This window comes from Oncorhynchus keta, chromosome 24, assembly GCF_023373465.1.
Source record: "Oncorhynchus keta strain PuntledgeMale-10-30-2019 chromosome 24, Oket_V2, whole genome shotgun sequence".
NCBI lineage: Eukaryota > Metazoa > Chordata > Actinopteri > Salmoniformes > Salmonidae > Oncorhynchus > Oncorhynchus keta.
The window spans coordinates 24,133,944-24,154,744 of NC_068444.1; the positions used below are offsets into that span (position 1 = coordinate 24,133,944).

At 40.7% G+C, this 20,801-nt stretch overlaps 1 protein-coding gene and 1 long non-coding RNA gene across 3 annotated transcripts; both read right to left on the bottom strand.

Moving 5' to 3' along the window:
• Positions 1-6,345: 6,345 nt before the first annotated feature.
• Positions 6,346-11,208, bottom strand: LOC118402834 (uncharacterized). 2 transcript variants are annotated; one of them, XR_004829566.2, is made up of 2 exons: positions 11,030-11,208; positions 6,346-7,753 (listed from the first exon to the last, which is right to left on the bottom strand). It is a non-coding gene; the product is annotated as an uncharacterized LOC118402834 (long non-coding RNA). The 2 variants fall into 2 exon arrangements; XR_008078462.1 differs by lacking the exon at positions 11,030-11,208 and adding an exon at positions 10,531-10,899.
• A 3,084-nt stretch (positions 11,209-14,292) lies between these two features.
• On the bottom strand, positions 14,293-20,801 carry LOC118402835 (interferon gamma receptor 1-like). The gene is made up of 7 exons (XM_035801148.2): positions 20,426-20,801; positions 18,869-18,989; positions 18,419-18,591; positions 16,623-16,783; positions 16,216-16,384; positions 15,886-16,007; positions 14,293-15,613 (listed from the first exon to the last, which is right to left on the bottom strand). The coding sequence occupies exons 1-7, from the start codon at positions 20,493-20,495 to the stop codon at positions 15,227-15,229; spliced, it is 1,203 nt and encodes a 400-aa protein (XP_035657041.1). The 5' UTR covers positions 20,496-20,801; the 3' UTR covers positions 14,293-15,226.

Below are 20,801 nucleotides of genomic sequence, written 5' to 3' on the forward strand. Positions count from 1 at the left end.
GCTTTTTTATATCAATTTGAACAGTCAATGAAAGTAAATGAGAAGGTATGAAAAAATCATGAGACAGAAAGTCATTAAAATCCATACTGAATCACAAAGTATTTTACCAAACAAAGTGCTGCCTTGTCATTGCAGAAAACTGAAAAGGAAGTTGTACCCTGTCATTAGATGGTTTCTCTCTGTCGCCTTGATAGAATATGATAACTTGTTGCAAGTCAACACATTATCAAAACAACACGAAATGTCTCTGATTTGGAAAGAATAGCAAACACGATCAATACAGTAAGTCTTCAAGGGTTTGGCTAGGCAGCTACAGTATTACTTTGATCTCTCCTTGACAGTTCTCAGCTACAATAAACCATTTTCTTTCTCATTATTTATTATCAAATTGACTTTTCATTTCATGACTAATGAAAGTTTTTCTTTAGGTGGGTATATTTGCAGATGGAATTTCACAAATTAAAAGTGTTAAACCCTTCCATCAAGGCATCAGTAAGGCAATATAATGGACGTAAATACCTTATGTGCAAAGACAAACAAAGTTCCATTAAAGTTGTTGCCTCCTATGTTTGACTGATGTTGGGGGTGCCAGATACAGATAAAAGTAAGGTAGCCTGATTCTTCTAGTGTGAACAAAAGCCAGTCTCTGCGGGCCACAGCCGCGCTCCCCACAGACTCCAGTTACCTGGGAGCCTGCAGCCTGGAGTCTGAGTAATGCTCCCCACACAAAGAGCATGACAGCAGAAGTGTGGAGAGAGTGATGAGGCGCCCCACTGGCCCTGCCTCTGCGCCTCTTCTCTGGTTCTCTTTCAGCCCTGTCCATGCCCTAGTGCCAGAGGAGAGTAAACACTGTGTGTTCACACCAATAGCCTCTTTTCTCGTGCCGCCATTGGGGCCTGCCAGCAATGTGGCCTGAGGAGCTAGTGAAAGCCAAGATCTACTACAAACAACATCATTTGTGATTCAAATTGAAAGGGAGTTATTTGATAGACATGTCAAATTAATCTTCCCCTCAAAACTTCCCACTTAAGTTAAGCAAAATCATTACAATAATCACAATTACATTTGGTATAATCCTAAAAAATATATATAAAAAGAACGCCATTCGACAAAACAGACTGTTAAACAAATTCCAAATATTGATATTGCTGATATTGAGGTACTAATGCTTGTTGAATTAGAGATTGATTTGTAACCAGTAATCAATAATAATATATTGAAACTAAAATGACTCAATGCTTAAAGCCTGATGCAAAATTGCTGCTAAACAACTAGACCCTCTCTCATATCTTATCACCCACCCCATGCCATAAACACCCTCCACCCCCTCCTCCCACAGCCACAAGTGTCCCACAGGGCAGAAGCGCCAATCTCTCTCCAGGGTGAGGCAGCCCTCCCTCTACTCAGGGCCCCATTGTCAAGGAACCCACATCCCCTGGCCTTGGGAACTGACTCGCAACAGTTTGCAAGTCTATGTGCTTTGCTCAGAGCCTGCAGATACCTTTGTCTACACCAGGCAGGGGAGCTGATAGCGAAGTTGGAACGTGTCATCATAGGGCACCCCAAGTCTGCAGAGCAGCCACATGGCTCCTGGGCCTCCCAGCCACCATATCCAACAAGGACATTCAAAGCACTGGCCATTCGTTAAACAGAAACTGGGACCCGGTCCCCATGCTCTTCCTGGTCTCATCGCTGTGGCAACAAACAGTAGAGTATGGATTTGTAAAGGCTAGACGAAGCCCTGAAGTACCGTTTCTAAAGGGTCGTTCTTAAGCCCTCCTTAAGCTCTGGCTGAACAAGCCTAAGAGGCTTTTGGTTGGTTGGGGGGTATTGTCCCATTGCATCAATGCAATAATATCTACAGTGCCTTCAGAAAGTATTCATACCCCTTGACATATTCAACACATTTTGTTGTATTACAGCCTGAATTCCAAATGTATTAAATATATTTTTTACCCATCTACACACAATAACCCATAATGAAAGTGTAAGCATGTTTGTAGACATTTTTGCAAATGTATTGAAATATCTCATTTACATAACTATTCACACCCATGAGGAAATACTTTGTAGAAGCACCTTTGGCAGCGATTACAGCTGTGAGTCTTTCTGGGTAAGTCTCTAAGAACTTTCCACACCTAGATTGTGCAACATTCAGCCATTATTATTATCTCTTTCAAATTGGTTGCTGATCATTGCTAGACAACCATTTGCGGGTCTTTCCATAGATGTTCAAGTAGATTTAAGTTATAAATGTAACTCAGCCACTCAGGAACATTCACTATCTCTTGGTAAGCAACTCCAGTGTAGATTTGGCATTGTGTTTTAGGTTATTGTCCTGCTGAAAGGTGAATTAACCTCCCAGTGTCTGGTGGAAAGCAGACTGAACCAGGTTTTCCTCAAGGATTTTGCCTGCGCTTAGCTCTTTTTTTATCCTAAATAACTCCCCAGTCCTTAACGATTTGTAAGCATACCCATAACATGATGCAGCCATCCATCCTGACTGGTTGCATCACTGCCTGTTATGGCAACTGCTCGGCCTCCGACCGCAAGGCACTACAGAGGGTATTGTGTACGGCCCAGTACATCACTGGGGCAAAGCTTCCTGCCATCCAGGCCCTAAAAATTGTCAAAGACTCCAGCCACCCTAGTCATAGACTGTTCTCTCCGTTACCGCAAGGCAAGCAGTACCGGAGCGCCAAGTCTAGGTCCAAGAGACTTCTAAACAGCTTCTACCCCCAAGCCATAAGACTCCTGAACATCTAATCAAATGACTATTTGCATTGGCCCCCACCCCCTTTTACACCTACATATTACCTCAATTATCTCGACTAACCAGCCCTATAGAGAGCACTACTTGACCAGAGCCCTATAGAGAGCACTACTTTTGCCACGGCCCATTCCATTTGAAGGTCAAAGACTCTCTACAGGTACCCCCCTGTATATAGTCTCACTATTGTTATTTTACTGCTGCTTTTTAATGACTTGTTACTTTTATTTCTTATTCTTATTATTTTTTTTATTTTTTTTAAAACTGCATTGTTGATTAGGGGCTCGTAAGTAAGCATTTCACTGTAAGGTGAATCTACACCTGTTGTATTCGGCACATGTGACTAATGCATTTGGATTTGACTATACTGAGTGGGCCTCAGTAATGTGTTGTATTGGATTTTCCCCAATTATAACACTTTATGTACACTTTGTTGGCCTTGTTGCAAACAGGATGCATGTTTTGGAATAGTTTTATTCTGTATAGGCTTCCTTCTTTTCAGTGTCAATTAGGTAAGTATTGTGGAGTAACTACAATGTTGTTGTTCCATCCTCAGTTTTCTCCTATCACAGCCATTCAACTCTGTAACTGTTAATGTCACCATTGTCCTCATGGTGAAATCCCTAAACAATTTATTTTCTCTCCAGCAAGTGAGTTAGGAAGGACGCCTGTATCTTTGTAGTGAGTGGGTGTATTGCTACACCATCCAAAGTGTAATTAATAACTTCACCACACTCAAAGGGATATTTAATGTCTGCTTTTTTTTTGCCTTTTATCTAACAATAGGTGCCCATCTTTCCGAGGAATTGGAAAACCTCCCTGGTCTTTGTGGTTTAATTTACATATGTTTGAAATGTACTGCTCAACTGAGGGATCTTACGGATAATTATATGTGGGGTACAGAGATTAGTAGTCATAAATAAAATCATGTTAAACACTATTATTGCACACAGAGTGAGTCCATGCAACTTATTATGTGACTTGTTAAGCAAATATTTACTCCTGAACTTATTTAGGCTTGCCATAACAAAGGGGTTTGTATTTGTATGTATTATGGATCCACATTCGCTGTTGCCAAGGCAGCAGCTACTCTTCATGGGGTCCAGAGAATTTAAGGCAGTTACACAATTTTAAAAACATTACAATACATGTATTACAGAATTCACAACACACTAAGTGTGTATACTCAGGCCCATACTCCACTACCACATATCTACAACACAAAATCCATGTGTACGTGTGTGTATAGTGCTTATGTTATCATGTGTATGTGTGCATGTGTCTATGTTTGTGTTGCTTCACAGTCCCCGCTGTTCCATAAGGTGTATTTTATCTATTTAAAAAAATCTGATACTACTGCTTGCATCAGTTACCTGATGTGGAATAGCGTTCCATGCTGTCATGGCTCTATGAATACTTATTGACTCTTGACATATCACCAAATGATGTCCTTTCAGCTTTTCATTTTTTAATTAATTTGTTCTATATATAAAAACATATGAATTAAAAATGAAAAGCTGAAATGGTGTGTGTGTATATATATTTAATCCATTTTAAATTCAGGCTGTAACACAACATGTGGAAAAAGTCAGGGGTTGTGAATACTTTCTGGAGGCACTGTAGATGCACAACATACCATTGCTTCAGAGCAGGTGAAGATGCGACATCTTGACATAAACAGTGTATTATTTGAATATCAATTGACAAAACAGTTGGGGCAGGATGGCAGGATCAAGGAAATGTTTCATTTTGGATTAGTAATTTAATACTTGAAAAGAGGTGTGTACTGCAAGTAAATGGGGAAATGCCATTATCAACAATTATTGATATATAGTGGCAATGACATAAGATATTTGGTCCTATTTGCCACTAAAATACTGATATTGTTCACATATAATTTAATGATATGTCAATAACATAATGGAAATACATATGAAAAGAAAGTTAAGGTCACCATACAGCTAGACCTTTAAAAGAGGGTTGTCTCAGGAATACCTTCCCAGAGAGTGAGCCAACAGTCAAGGCAGGAGACGTAGTCAAGCAGTTAAAGAGTGACATGGGATGAATTGTTTCTGCCTCTGCCTATTTCCCAGCCCCCGGTTGCCACAGTAAATGTCACAATGACCATGGGATCAGTTCAAAGCCCAGCAGGGAAGGTCAATGTAATGTTATGTGTGACATGATATTCAACAATTCCCGTCCTTAGCAACAACACAAGAATGCTGCTGAGCCAAGCGCTCAACAAAAATCTATGAAATTGCATTAATATCAACAATATTTCCATGTATTTGTGGAGGAATGGATGGAGAGGTATCAGGATCAAATGACTGTTGGAGACATTGATGGGTTGAATATGCTACATGAAAGGGAAGGGTAGCCTAAATAATTGTAGATATTGCTGAGAAGACTTTATATAGCTACAGGTATAAAAGTTAATACACTATTTTCTACCCCAAAAATGTTCATCCAATTCAACCAAGTGTTGTTTGTGCAACTAACCCTAATATTAATTTTGACATGAAATTCAAACTTGGAAAAAAACCTTTCCCTATTTGAATGGTAACTGTCCAGGCAAATAACCTAACTTACAGAGGACCACAAGGAAAAATATCAAGTGGTCAATAAACCCAGTTGAGTCGACCAAAATGCGAGAGACTAGAGGGGTATGCACAGGAGTACTGGGACGTGTGCTCTCCCTGGTGGAACAGAATGCCTCTGTTCCAGAATCTACTTACTCGGACTTACTCGGATAAGTCTACACTGCCACCAAGTGGTTATTTTTTGCAACCCCTTACGGTCTTTCAAACACTGATGGAACACAATCCCATTGAAAGTTGAGGAAGATTATCTTTTTTATTTTATTTGACCGTTATTTAAGAGAGTCAGATTGAGACCAAGGTCTCTTTTGCAAGGGAGCTTTGCATGTGCCATTATTCATACAAAACAATCAGGTTGTGTTCCCTGTCGTAAAGCACTAAAGCTAGGGCTCCCGGGTGGCGCAGCGGTCTGCAGCACTGCTAAAGGTGTCACTACAGATCCTGGTTCAATCACAGGCTGTACCACAACCATCTTTGATCATGCAGTGGTCCAGTGCCTGATCACAGTTGGTCCAGCGCTGTCCAGGTTTGGCTGAGGTAGGCTGTCATTGTAAATAAAGAGTCTTAACTGACTTGCCTCGTTAAATAAAAAAGCTAATGGAAGCAGAAAACATTAATGTCCACATCCAGTGTAGAAAACTAAAATATGTTCTGCTTCATCATCATTATACACACACAAGCATGTAGTTTACACAAATCACATAGATAGTTTCTATGGCGATTGACTGAAGATAATTTTTTTTGTTTTGTTTATCAACGGGCCCTGATTTCTATTTCTTAGTTTAGGGGTTGGGTCAAAATTGGTAAACATTGTCATCAACCATGTTTATTGTTCATATTACTTTCATATGTGCTTGCACTGTGCACCCAGCAGGCACATGTTTTTGACTGCGTACAAAACAACTTGCCGAACAGAGATGGTGGCAATTTGCAGAGCATTTCATTATGAAGTGTCATGAAGAAAGAGACAGGAGCAGGTTGCATGCATGTCTCCCTCCCATGACGGGAACAAGACTTTTGGCACCAGTGGAAGGCAGGAGCCATTTATTGCAGTGAGCCAGTGTTGGACAACTCAGTCCTCCCATCTGTACCCTTAAAGTCTGTTGTTGTTTAGAGAAAGAATGACATAACATGTACTTTCTTTTCAAGAAATGGCACTCTCTGTGCAGAGCCGTGTTGTAGTGGAAACATTCCCCGGAACAAGTCGCATGTAAGACTGGGGACCAGGGTTCAATCCCCATGTCCACTGTTCCTCCCACCTGCCGGTCTCCCCCTCTGATTTCCTTACTGTCTAAATGAAGTGAAAATATCTAAAACATATATCTAAAAAAGTAATGGCACAATTTGAGACATGCTATTATGTAAATCTAACCCACCCCTAAAAGTGAAGTACGAAAATATACCATCTGCAATGATTGAATCCTGACCTTATTATATTGAAATGACCACAAGGATAAACATTCTGTTTGGTCAACAGTGATTATGAAGATTGTAGTCGCAGACATAGGTAGTGGTACATTGGCAATGATAGCATAGAAAAAAAGAATCTGCATTAGTACAGTATATAAAAAATTACAAATATACAGGAAGTCTCTGGTAGCTTGACTTCAGACAGGAGATATGAAAAAGGGAGGATTCCGTTGCTGTCTATATTGGTTTGAAATGTATAGGCCTTCAACATTGGATTCTCCCATCAGCACTGAGCTGTGGATGATTCCTAGCCTGGTCTCTTCATAGTAAGGTGCACCCATTTCCCTCCCCAGTATGATGTCATGTGTCTGGCCAGACCAACACAAGGGGTAAGACACAGTCAGCCTCTGCAGATGTTGAACTGTGAAAGAGTCCAAAAAGGCTGGCTTGCTTCCTACAGAGTTGCACTTGATCAGCGTGAGATGCTACACCTCTGAGTTGTTCAGCAGGAGGTGGGCTAGTTTGTGGGCTAGTTTGAACTCTGGCCTGAGGCCGGAAAACGGCATCCATATCAAGCAGTACAACAGAGCCTAACCAGGGTGCCTGAGAGCCAACATCTCCAACAAGGCCCTCACACAGCACAGCAAGCGTGATTAAGACATCTATGTGTGGGAGAGAAAACAGACCACACAGTCCATTTAGACAGAGAAGCACATCTCAATGAAGTCAGGCCAAGATGGTGCCTCTGATCCCTTTATGAAATGGATCCTGTTCACCAGACAGAGACTGAGGAAATCTTCGGGACCAAACTAAACAGCTTTTGGACGATGAAGAGAGAACGTCCAATCACGGACTGTCTTTATTATCTGTTTGTAGCTCTGTCCAGGCTGAGCTGCTCCATGGGCTGTTTAAGGCTGTCCTGACCAGCTGGAATGGAAGATATTGGCTCAGGAGCCTTGTTACCACAGGGTCACATCTGTAAACAACAGAATGAACAGTAAATAGAAACAGTTCATCCTGGTCCTCACTCAAAGATGACTCCCACAGTACATCTAGCAAGTCATTAGACGACTAACATGATTTTAATCTATATACTTGGAGCATTCCTGTGGCTTTCCACATTGGTTTGTATTTTCAGGCCAATGTGTGTGATTAAGTGACATATTGGCAGATATTAGCCTCATACTTGCTGTAATTGCCTGATTGTTTGGAGGTATTATGCAAAAACACAAGAGGGCCTTGGATGGAAAAACAGATAGGTTAAGTGTTTTTAGAGACAAGCTATTGCTTAGCAGTTCATTTCTAGTATGTTTCAGGGATTCTGAGAACATCTGTTAAAGATGTGAGATGTGTGCCAGTAACTAGTTTGAGTGTTTGTTGGTTGTGATCACTGATCAGGAACGCAGGACACATCCAGTTGTGGTCTACTAACTCCCTCCCTGAGAGATGAGTGTGTCCCTTTGTTTCAACTCAGAAGGGTCATTGGATACTGTGCAGTTCCTTATTGAATCACATTCACGTGCCCGCGTGGAGACACACACACACACACACACACACACACTTGCTGTTTAATAGTGCAAAAATTTAATTATGGACAGGATCGCACAAAGGCTGTTGTTTATAAACTCAGCAAAAAAAAGACAACCCTGTCTACCAAAGATAATTTGTAAAAATCCAAATAACTTCAGATCTTCATTGTAGTAAAGGGTTTAAACACTCCTGGTTTCTCCTGGTCTGAGAGTCCTTTAGGTGCCTTTTGACAAACTGAAAGCAGGCTGTCGTGCCTTTTACTGAGTGGTTTCCGTCTGGCTCTCTACCATAAAGGCCTGATTGGTGGAGTGCTGCAAAGATGGTTGTCCTTCTGGAAGGTGACCATTAGGTTCTTTTTCACCTCCCTCCTCCCCCGATTGCTCAGTTTGGCCGGGCAGCTCTAGGAAGAGTCTAGGTGGTTCCAAACTTCTTCCATTTAAGAATGATGGAGGCCACTGTGTTCTTGGTGACCTTCAAAGCAGCAGAATTATTATTGTACTCTTCTCCAGATCTGTGCTTCTACACAATCCTGTCTGGGAGCTCTACGGACAATCGCGTCGACCTCATGGCTTGGTTTTTTGCTCTGACATGCACTGTCAACTCTGGGACCTTATATAGACTTTCCAAATCATGTTCAATCAATTGAATTTACTACAGGTGGACTCCAATCAGCTCAAGGATGATCAATGGAAACAGGGTGCACCTGAGCTCAATTATAGAGTCTCATAGCAAAGGGTTGGAATACTTATGTAAACAAGGTATTTCCGTTTTTTAAACAATTGTTATATAATTTCTAAACTTGTTTCTGCTTTGTCATTGTGGTAGTGTGTGTATGTTGATGGGGGAAAAAAAAGATGTATTTAATTTTGCCAACCAAAGTGCCTAACAGCAGTAGCTGCTTATGAAAATGAGCTAGGTAACCAACGACTGCAGTTACGTGTACAATGCAAGTTACCTTCCTTTCAAGTAGAAAGAAAACCAGCATAGGCTAGTATAATGACTTGTGACCTTTTATTGTTGAGTACATTGAGTTAGTTAACGTTAGCACGTGTTTTGTGTAACTTAAACTCGTACATCGCCTTAGTCCGTACAAGTGCCCTTATTTTAGCGCACCAAAAACGTAATACTTCCAGACCAACACCATTGTAAAGCACAATTTCTCCCCTTTCCAACAGAATCAATTACATTACCTAAACGCTGCATAATTCAAGCAGGAAATGGAGCCCCGTCGGGTCTTTTTTTTAAAAATTAAATGGCGGGTGGGGAAGCGAAACTAATGTGATAGTGAGAAGGAGAGATATGTGGGAAAATTGTTTTTTTTCACTCGATCTGTCCAACTTATCACCTCTAAAATGTAAATAAAACACTATAAAGAGTTTGTGTGATTACATACCTATTTGAAGGTTTGTGTCGAATTTGAATCAGGTTTAGGGCGGTGCTAAAGTGATCTTAGAAGTAAACAGCGGCTTTGAGAATGATGATCACATGCAATGATGATGAAAAAATGACTAGGTATCCCCCCCTTACCCTCGTCACTGTCCATTTCTTATTTTTAAAGGATGATAGAAGTGCTACACCTGGTGGAAAGAGATGGTAAAAACAGAAATAGTTGCTTTATACGTGCTGTACGTTACGATACGTCAAGATGTAACGGAGGGTCAGTTCTCAACTTTTCTCCAATACTATAGAGCCATTACCATGTCGATCAACGCTTGAATAGAAACCTAGTTCACACCCCCGATTTTGACGTCAACACAGTCCCACTTGGTAGCCTCGTTTGAATGTTGCGGATGCGCACATTTGTACGGAATGGGGTGAGTTTACGTTAGTGACATGCAAGCTAATGTTAGCCCACCAGTGCCGGGATACAGCTAGCTAACTTAACTATTGTCTGGTGGGCGCATCTAGTTAACCACAGATTTTACCTAAACAAAATAGTTAAAAGGCTATAATATCTACTTGCTAGGTTACTTTGCAATGAGTTTGCATGGAGAAATGTGGAGGTTTTTCCTACCCTTCTTAAGTGATGACGTCAAAGGTTGCGACAGGAAGTGTAGTTCTGTATGATAGCCACATTAGCGGCTGATTAGCGCTTCATTATAGGCAAAACGTAATACAAACGTTTTGAAACATAGTGTTATGTTCTGTTAATTACTGATGTCCCCTTTAAGGATGGAGCACCCTTGGTCATGCGCAGTGTTGTTCTGTTATTCTGGTACTAACCCGTTTGAGTAAATGTGAAGCTCCAGTTCAATTGCTTGTATTCCGAGTCTTTCTTATTACATAAATAAGTACTAAGTGTTAAGACACTACACATAGCCCTTCCATAAAGTAGTTCTAAAACCCCCCACGGAAAATGTATCTTGGAAAAACAATTGGAATAATTTCCGGGTTTTTACCGCTCGTTGTATAGGTATTATGACTCGAACTGTGGAACTCAATTCGACGAGGGTTGTTGACGTCAAACTGCATGCGCTCAATGGAGAGACTCATATCATGAATATGCATAGGCATCCTCGAGACAACTCCAATATAAAGTGTTTTTTCTCAAAGTTGCCGGGATGTCACGTGTCCTACTTATATCAGTACACTCGTAACAACTTAAGCATTACGAACATTTTATTTTATCAAATAAACCTCACGTAGCAAATAAGCCATTCATGTTTGTTGTTGACCAAATTCGACACTCTCACTGACCTCCCATACAACGAAAAAACGTCACCTGCTGGAGGGAAAATATTTTCCGCCAAGTTGGGTCTCTATTTTCTTCTCCGTCTACACCCATTGCATTTGCTAGGTGCGCTTGAGCTACACATTGAGCAAACGGTGCAAATCCGCTGTCAGACCGAACAAACCAAAGTACCATAAATATATCAACTTTACAAATGCCGCGTTCAAAACACCTCGGAACTGGGTACTCGGAAATCTCCGAATTCTGTGCGTTCAAAACAACTGGGACCAAGGGGGAAAACGAGCTTCGATTGGGGGAAAAAGTCGTTTTGAACGGTCATCCAACTTGGAATTCCAACTCGGAACTCGGGCATCTTTCTAAAGCTCAGACTTTCTGTCCTGAATATTACTGACGTCATGATTTGATTTCGTATTTTTCGGAGTTCCCAGTTGTTGTGAACGCAGCATCAGTCAAAGCGTGGCCTTTTGGGATAAGTAGTTCCCACGTCAGGAAAATCATTATTTCCCCAAACCCCTTTTCAGTCCTGTAAGCGGTGGTTGCTACCGGGGAGTGACGTCAGTGATAAATGATTTTTCACCAAGACATTTCCAGTTCCAATTCCCAGTTTATGATTTGTAGCCCTATCAGCAGCACTGATTTGTTCTAGGCCTAATGTGTTTTTGACAGTCCAGACGAAATTATGATTTTTACCATCTTTTACAAAAAGGAAGTTCGCACTTCTGACTCCAGAGTAATTGGTCAAAGCGTGAAATACTCGTTCTTAAAACTATTATTGTTTGCATATGATTTTTGTAAACCTTCAACATCAATTTAAAGCTGCAATATATAACTTTTTGGGCGACCCAATCAAATGTACATAGAAATGTGAGTTATAGACCAGTCATTGAAAGCAAGTCTAAGCGGTAGATCCGTTCTATGTGCGCTATTTATATGCTTCCCATTCTTAAGTAGATTTTTATCACCTTTTACTTTTGTACACCAGCTTCAAACAGCTGAAAATACAATATTTTTGGCTAATGAAAATATATTTTACAGTGGTTTAGATGGTTCAATGATTTTCTACACTATAAATTGCTTGTTTTGTCACATCAACTGAAATTAGGCGAACTTATAATTTTTGCATCTATGAAATGGTGGAGTGATTAGAAGCCAATGCATATAAATAACAGCCTTTGTGCAATCCTGTCCATAATGACATTTTTGTTCTGCACTATTAAACAGCAAGTATGTTTGTGTCCGCGGGCATGTGAATGTGATTCCAGAAGGAACTGCACATAGTATCCAATGCCGCTCCCGAAGCAAAGGGACACACTCATCTCTCAGGGAGGGAGTTAGTAGACCACAGCTGGATGTGTCTTGCGTTCCTGATCAGTGATCACAACCAACAAACACTCAAACTAGTTACTGGCACACATCTCACATCTTTAATAGATGTTCTCAGAATCCCTGGAACATACTATAAATATACTTCTAAGCATTAGCTTGTCTATAAACACACTGCTAAATAATCTTGTGGTTTTGCATAACACCTCCAAACAATCAGGCAATTACAGCAGGTATGAGACTAAATGTCTGCCAATATGTCACTTAAAAGGATCCAACCCTGTTTTTCAATTTTTGCCTAAAATGACATACCCAAATCTAACTGCCTGTAGCTCAGGACCTGAAGCAAGGATATGCATATTCGTGATACTATTTGAAAGGAAACATTTTGAAGTTTGTGGGCATTTTAAATGAATGTAGGAGAATACAGCACATTAGATCTGGTAAAACATAATACAAAGAAAAAAACATGCATATTTTTATTTGTACCATCTTCGAAATGCAAGAGAGGCTATAACGTATTATTCCAGCCAAGGCGCAATTTAGATTTGGGCCACTAGATGGCAACAGTGTATGTGCAACGTTTTGGACTGATCCAATGAACCAGTGCATATATGTTGAAAATGTTGTATCAAGACATCCCAAATGTACCTAATTGGTTTATTAGGTACATTTGTAGGACTGTTACGCACGCCTACAAAAATTGCAAACATACAGTTTGTAAAAACAAAAACCATATCGCATCCCCAGTTACTAAACTCGTGATAGAGCGTCGGCAACCACATTTGCCGAGCCCTTCACACAGGCTATCTTTACATTATATCCTTGTACAATCAGAGCCCACCGCATAAGGCGGCGGTTCTGATTGTACATTTGTTTCAAGAACACCAATGGATTATGGTCCGTGAAGACCATTACAGGCAAGGCACTGGAGCCCACATATACCTCAAAGAACTGTAAGGCAGGCAATAAAGCCAGTGTCTCTTGTTCAATTATAGAATACCTTGACTGACACGAGTTGAACTTACGGGAGAAGAAACTGACGGGCCGATACACTCCGTCTTCATCTTCCTGTAAGAGAACCGCACCCACCCCCACTATACTAGCATCTACCTCTAACTTAAAAGGTTTGTTAAAGTTGGGGGCGGCAAGCACTGGGGCATTACAAAGTAGCGCTTTAGCGGACTCAAAAGCATAGTTACAGTCCTACACGTTGGCCTATGCGCCAAGTATATAGATTAAAATCATGTTAGACCTCTAATGGCTAGGAATCATCCACAGCTCAGTGCTGCTGGGAGAATCCAATGTGAAGGCCTAAACCGTTCAAACAAATATAGACAGCAACGGAATCCTCTCGTCTAGAGTGAAACTACCAGATACTTTTCTATACTAATGCAGATTCCTTTTTTCTATGTTAACATTGCCAATGTACCACTACCTATGCCTGTGACTGCAATCTTCATGTTCACAATCTTCATGGTCATTTCAATATAGTAAGGTCACGATTCAATCATGTATTTTCACACTTCACTTTTAGAAGTGGGTTTGATTTGCACAGCAGCATGTCTCAAATGGTGCCATTACTTTTTGTTTCAAATATATATTTGAGTTATTTTAACTTAATTTAGACAGTAAGGAAATCAGAGGGGGAGACAGGCAGGTGGGAGAAACAGTGGGAAGGGTGGACACTGGGACTGAACCCTGGTCTCCGATGGGGAGTGTTTATATGCGACTTGTGTAAACAGACATCTGACAGTTTGTACTTATTTAGTAATACCTTTCGAGGAAGCATTTCAATAACAGCAGTTAGGCTCTTTCCTTTTAATTAAAGGTCTGCTTCAATATTCATTAACACAATACCTGTTGTTTGGCTTTGCCGAAATATCTACTTCCTTTACGGTAGAATTTAATTGACATGAAATATAATTTCATTGACAAATGTCCTTCAGTCTACCCTGCAAGGATAACAATTTGTTTGCTCTTTCAAATCTGCATTTATTAACATAGTAATTACAATAATCCATTGAATTAGCTTTGATTGTATATTATGCAAAGAAAATACAAAAAAATGAAGACAAGGGAAATTATTGGTGAAAGATGATTTAAAACAAATACAACAGAATTAGTTTGCACAGAAAATAGCAAAATCCTTAACAATTTTTTTTATATATATAATTTTAGCTGTATGAAAAGTAGAGCATCAAAATTGTACACAATTAAAAACTAAATAATTAGGTATAGGGCAAACATCAAGGCACTGATAACAACATTCATTATTATCACCACAGCAGTCCAATTGCATTGGTATAACTTGGTCATCTGAATTTAATAGGACCTAATAATACATTTTGAAACATTGTACATGTATGACAGTCATGTAAAAAGTGCAAATAGAACTAATATACACAGCACAAGACAATAACCTAATGAATATAGTTCATTCTGCTCTTGCAACCCTTATTCTCTTGCTACCGTAGAAAACAGTAATGTCACTCAAGTAGGCACAATAAAAGAAAGGACAAGAGGAACACTTTTTTTTTTTTTTTTTTACAAATATGCTGTCGGAAATGCATTAATTCGCTCAAATCAAATTCAACATTACAATGGGGCAGTTCCCAGCATTCAAGACCACATGGTTTTCACTATCCCTGGTTCACCTGAGTAAGCAACAGTCCCAGGTTACCCCTCTGATTATCCTCTCCATCTCCCCACCATAGGCTGCCCATTTAAATAGTTAAAGGAACAGGAAAAGTATTGGTAGGACTCCAGGCTGTAGGTCTAGAACAACCAATCAAAGACTAAACTGAATACCCTTCTCTACCCCAAACAGATTCAGGTGAGGTTAAGTAGATGCACGAGCTGAGCATATGTAAATAAATCACCATACTTTCTCTTGAGAGAAACTCAGATCTTGTACCCTGTAACATTGTCCCCAGGACTCATCTCCTCTATCACAGGAATAATCACAGGTCTATGGGGGCAGTCATAGTCCGACAGCTCAGATAAGTCACTTTTCACCTCCAGTCCCAACTCTCTCGTTATCTGCAGTGAAGAGCTTGACCCCTCGTTAGGCAACATGACCTCCCTACCGCTCCACTCCTGGTCCTTCAGTCCAATGGGGAGGCGGAGGACCTCTTCCTGGGGGGTACTGATGACTATGAGGGTCTCATCTGGCAAAGATTCCATGGGGGTCTGCAGCAGGGGAGAGCCACCTGTTTGTAACTCACTCAGCATGTCTCTTTCAGGGTGCATAAGGGACTCACCTGAACTCATATGTGACAGCACGGAAGCCTACCAGAGAAGGAGAATATGCAACATTCAGTCAAACATTCTGTGGGTGAAATATGTTTTTAAATTTGCTATTGTTTTGACAGTGTTTACAGGTAGTAGCATATCAATAGTTTGATAACTCCAATTGGAACATGACACTCCTCATTTCTACAATGTACCACCAAGTGCTCTCCTGAAACTATCTCTGCATGACTATAATCTAGTCTATATGTAGTAGATTTATGACAGAATCCACTGCAGTGCAGGCCAAACAGTTGAAAGGCTGAACACACCAAAAACTTTGGTTGAGGGAATGAGCCGCTTGTCAGTTTACTGTATATCAGCCACACGATGAACGCAATCACCACTATGGCAACGATAGGGATCACAATGTAGAGGGCAGTGTAGCTAGGACCTACAGGGAACAAGTCCACCAGTTAGACTGACAGTCAAACTGATTTCACATTCAAAACTGTACAGTGAGCATTTGCTGATAAAAATCAGCCATAATATGACAATACAGACAAATACAACTTTCAAAGGACGTATCAGATATTAGCAGATGTGGTTTAGAGCTAATATGACTTTGACGCATCCATCATGTGAGAAATTAAGAGTCTTACCGGAATCCCCATGCTTCCCCTCAATGCATATGTTCTGGTGAGCTGAGACATGAACATTGTTCATTTTTCCTTTCATCTTGATGCAGTGCCTATCCATCTTTCCATCGACTGGTATTTCAGCCTCACACACATGGTGTTGCTTGTAGGAGCAGGTAAAATGATGCTCTTTCTGGGGAAATAAAAAAATGAATATATTTAGCCTATGTTCCAAAAAAAAAATGCTTTATATAATGTTCATAAAAATATAGGAAATGTGTTCCCTTTTTAAAAATAAAGCTTCTTTGCTTGCAAGTGAAAACTATTTGCAGCGGGTATACACATGAGAAAAATCTAAAATTTCTACAAAGGTGGTTCCCAGAAACCATCATATAGTAATTCCTAAGTCATGATTTTCCAGCAGTTCTCACCAACGGATCTTCTGCGACAACCGTGTAATGAAATTCCTTATGATCCGGTCTTTCATTTTTGATGATGGCATATTTGTAGATGTGAAACGGGTGAATGAATTGAACGTTGATCATTTGATCAGATACAGCAGAGATGTTGACAGGTGGGAAATCCAATGAGCCTAAAAAACACACAAAAGACCATTACTTTGTAAAAAAAAACTCTTGAGGTCAGAAAATATGTTCAAAATCTCCCGGCTCGGAGCATTGTGTGGTCAGATCAACAAAGAAATGCTACATGTGCTGCAGTGCATACAGTGTACTTACAAACCCTTTCAAGATACTACCCCAATTCAATCACTACATACTGTATATTCACCTGTTGGTTAGCTCAGTGTTTATTTTATTTTTATTTATTTCACCTTTATTTAACCAGGTAGTCTAGTTGAGAACAAGTTCTCATTTACAACTGCGACCTGGCCAAGATAAAGCATAGCAGTGTGAACAGACAACAACACAGAGTTACACATGGAGTAAACATTAAACAAGTCAATAACACAGTACAAAAAAAGAAGAAAAAAAAGATTTTACATACATTGTGTGCAAAAGGCATGAGGAGGTAGGCGAATAATTACAATTTAGCAGATTAACACTGGAGTGACAAATGATCAGATGGTCATGTGCAGGTAGAGATACTAGTGTGCAAAAGAACAGAAAAGTAAATGAATAAAAACAGTATGGGGATGAGGTAGGTAAATTGGGTGGGCTATTTACAGATGGACTATGTACAGCTGCAGCGATCGGTTAGCTGCTCAGATAGCAGATGTTTAAAGTTGGTGAGGGAGATAAAAGTCTCCAACTTCAACGATTTTTGCAATTCGGTCCAGTCACAGGCAGCAGAGAACTGGAAGGAAAGACGGCCAAATGAGGTGATGGTTTTAGGGATGATCAGTGAGATACAACTGCTGGAGCGCGTGCTACGGGTGGGTGTTGCCATTGTGACCAGTGAACTGAGATAAGGCGGAGCTTTACCTAGCATGGACTTGTAGATGACCTGGAGCCAGTGGGTCTGGCGACGAATATGTAGCGAGGGCCAGCCGACTAGAGCATACAGGTTGCAGTGGTGGGTGGTATAAGGTGCTTTAGTAACAAAACGGATGGCACTGTGATAAACTGCATCCAGTTTGCTGAGTAGAGTATTGGAAGCTATTTTGTAGATGACATCGCCGAAGTCGAGGATCGGTAGGATAGTCAGTTTTACTAGGGTAAGTTTGGCGGTGTGAGTGAAGGAGGCTTTGTTGCGAAATAGAAAGCCGATTCTAGATTTGATTTTGGATTGGAGATGTTTGATATGAGTCTGGAAGGAGAGTTTACAGTCTAGACAGACACCTAGGTACTTATAGATGTCCACATATTCTAGGTCGGAACCATCCAGAGTGGTGATGCTAGTCGGGCGTGTGGGTGCAGGCAGCGAACGGTTGAAAAGCATGCATTTGATTTTACTAGCATTTAAGAGCAGTTGGAGGCCACGGAAGGAGTGTTGTATGGCATTGAAGCTCGTTTGGAGGTTAGATAGCACAGTGTCCAAGGAAGGGCCAGAAGTATACAGAATCGCCCGCAGCAAGAGCAACATCATTGATATATATAGAGAAAAGAGTCGGCCCGAGAATTTAACCCTGTGGCACCCCCATAGAGACTGCCAGAGGACCGGACAACATACCCTCCGATTTGACACACTGAACTCTGTCTGCAAAGTAGTTGGTGAACCAGGCAAGGCAGTCATTAGAAAAACCGAGGCTATTAGTGTGAGAACTTACACTGTACCACCACGTCTGAATACACTGTATCATCGTAGGTGAATGAAATTTCGGAGGAATTGGTATTCTGTCCAACAGCAGTCAATATGAAACGGTAGCCCTCTTCTATTACTTTGGTAAATGAGGAGACATCGCAGTGGTAGAGGGAAGTGTTTGAACAAACCAAGGCAGCACTGAAACATAGAGGAAAACAATTGTTGTGGGTTAGTGGCAACCTCTGATTTGGACTAAAATATTAGTTCACAATTACAATGGAGAAGCTGACAAAGAACTGTTGACAGGACTTTACATTTGTATGGGTCTGACAGTGCATGTCAATTTTCGAATTTCTACTTGAAATTGTGGCAAGAAAGACTTAAATAATATTCACTGGCTATTTAACCTACATTGGATAACATAGGCCCTATTTGGTGAGAGATTAAGAAACCTCTTAGGTGCTGCAGCACCTACCCAGAATATTTTCTTGTCATTTCCACATTGAACTGTGGCTGCAGAGATGGTTCACTGTAGTTCCAATAGATCACATTGTGAAAATTGTGGCAGATGAGGCTCATGTTGACAGGAGGAGGAACTGTAGGATAAAATAGTAGAAAGTCAATCAGAACCAGTTTCTAAAATGGTGCTATAATTAAGCAATAAGGCACAAGGGGGTGTGGTATATGGCCATTATACCACTGCTAAGGGCTGTTCTTAGGCACGATGCATCACGGAGTGCCTGGATCCAGCCATTAGCCTTGCTATATCGGCCATATACTGGTAAGTTGGTGGTTGAAGATATCCCTCTAGTGGTGTGGGGGCTGTGCTTTGGCAAAGTGGTTGGGGTTATATCCTGCCTGTTAGGCCCTGTCCGGGGGTATCGTCGGATGGGGCCACGATACCACTCTAACCACTAGGCTACCTGCCGCCCCCATATGCTTTCTATAACTCACATTTCTACGTGCAGCTTTAAGTTCACTGGGATATATTCAAGATATGGGATGCATTGTGTGCAAGTTAAACAACCTGATAAATCTCCAGCACAACATATGGTATAGTAAGTGATTGCAGGGAAGATAACATCTCACTTGCAGTAGAAGCCTGGCACTATTAGCTGAGGAAGGTGAAAATATCAGCCTGTATGAAGTCAGAAAGGAACTGGTCTCATCATGTTTTTAATTCATTAATTACAGAAGAATTACTCATGTTTCAGTGGGCCATTATGTATGGTATGTAGTGCACGTACAAACGATTGAACATTTCCTCACATAGCATCTGTGCTGTTTTGGGGAAATACACTTCCGGATTTAGTTTCACAACATAAATGTTACTTTAGAGTGGAGAAAGGCAATATCCTCTGTTCTGTGGAGCACAACACACTAGACTAGACCACTCCATAAAAAACACTGAGGGTACAGTAATAACCCACACATGAAGTTAGACATGTGTCAGATCACAGAGGTGTCAGACCACAGAGGTCTACTGTAACTGTATGTTTTTCTCTGTGGTGTAAGTGTGAAATCTACAGTGAATTTCCCACTGAGGTTGAAGGAACAAAACACTTGACTAAGGCTACTGGCATACAAACAGAATGCAAAACCAACTGACAATAAACAGTGCTCACCACTTATTGCGAACTAGCACCTTATTTATTGCAACAACTGACTACTTTAAGGACAACTTTGTGTATCAGTCCACTGCCTGAATAAAAGAAAACACATGGACTGACAATATTGTAGCGAATTCAGTGGGTAGGTTCGACCGGGACTCGAGCACAGGTTCCAGCGACTGTCAACCCAACACCTTACGCCAAGAGATCCTCGAACATATTTTCATACTAAGTATACTTTTGGAATAGCAATATAAATTCCAAGAACATTAGCATATTGTGCAGTGGTCTATATCCTGCATTATGTTGTCGAAAAAACTAAGCAGGAATACTGTACTAAATACCTACAGTAACATCAGCTCCAAGTGATTAATCACAAAGCAACATTTACAGCCAACTATTTTAGGGCAAGAATTACTTACCGTAAGAGTCGACATGACGTTGACATAAAACGAATATCAGGGAAATGTGGGCTAATCCTATCCCGACCATGTTTTATTTTGTCGAGTCTATAGGCCTATGTAAAACTATATGAAATGTATTTGAATGTCTATATGAATAAGCTATTGTTATTTTAGATGACTTGAAAGCCTTTTGTCTGTCTAAATATATTGAGGCATTTCTGGTACAGCCAAACCTCGGGACGTTGCTCCAATCGGCAGGCTACACCGTACACAACTTCCAATGAAATGTTCCTGTAACAGCCATTAGACCCGCCTGCTACAAACGTTTACTGGCAGTAGGAAAACTCCCGAGCAGTGATACTATGTCGCCTTGCGCGGTAGTGAAGTTTCCACA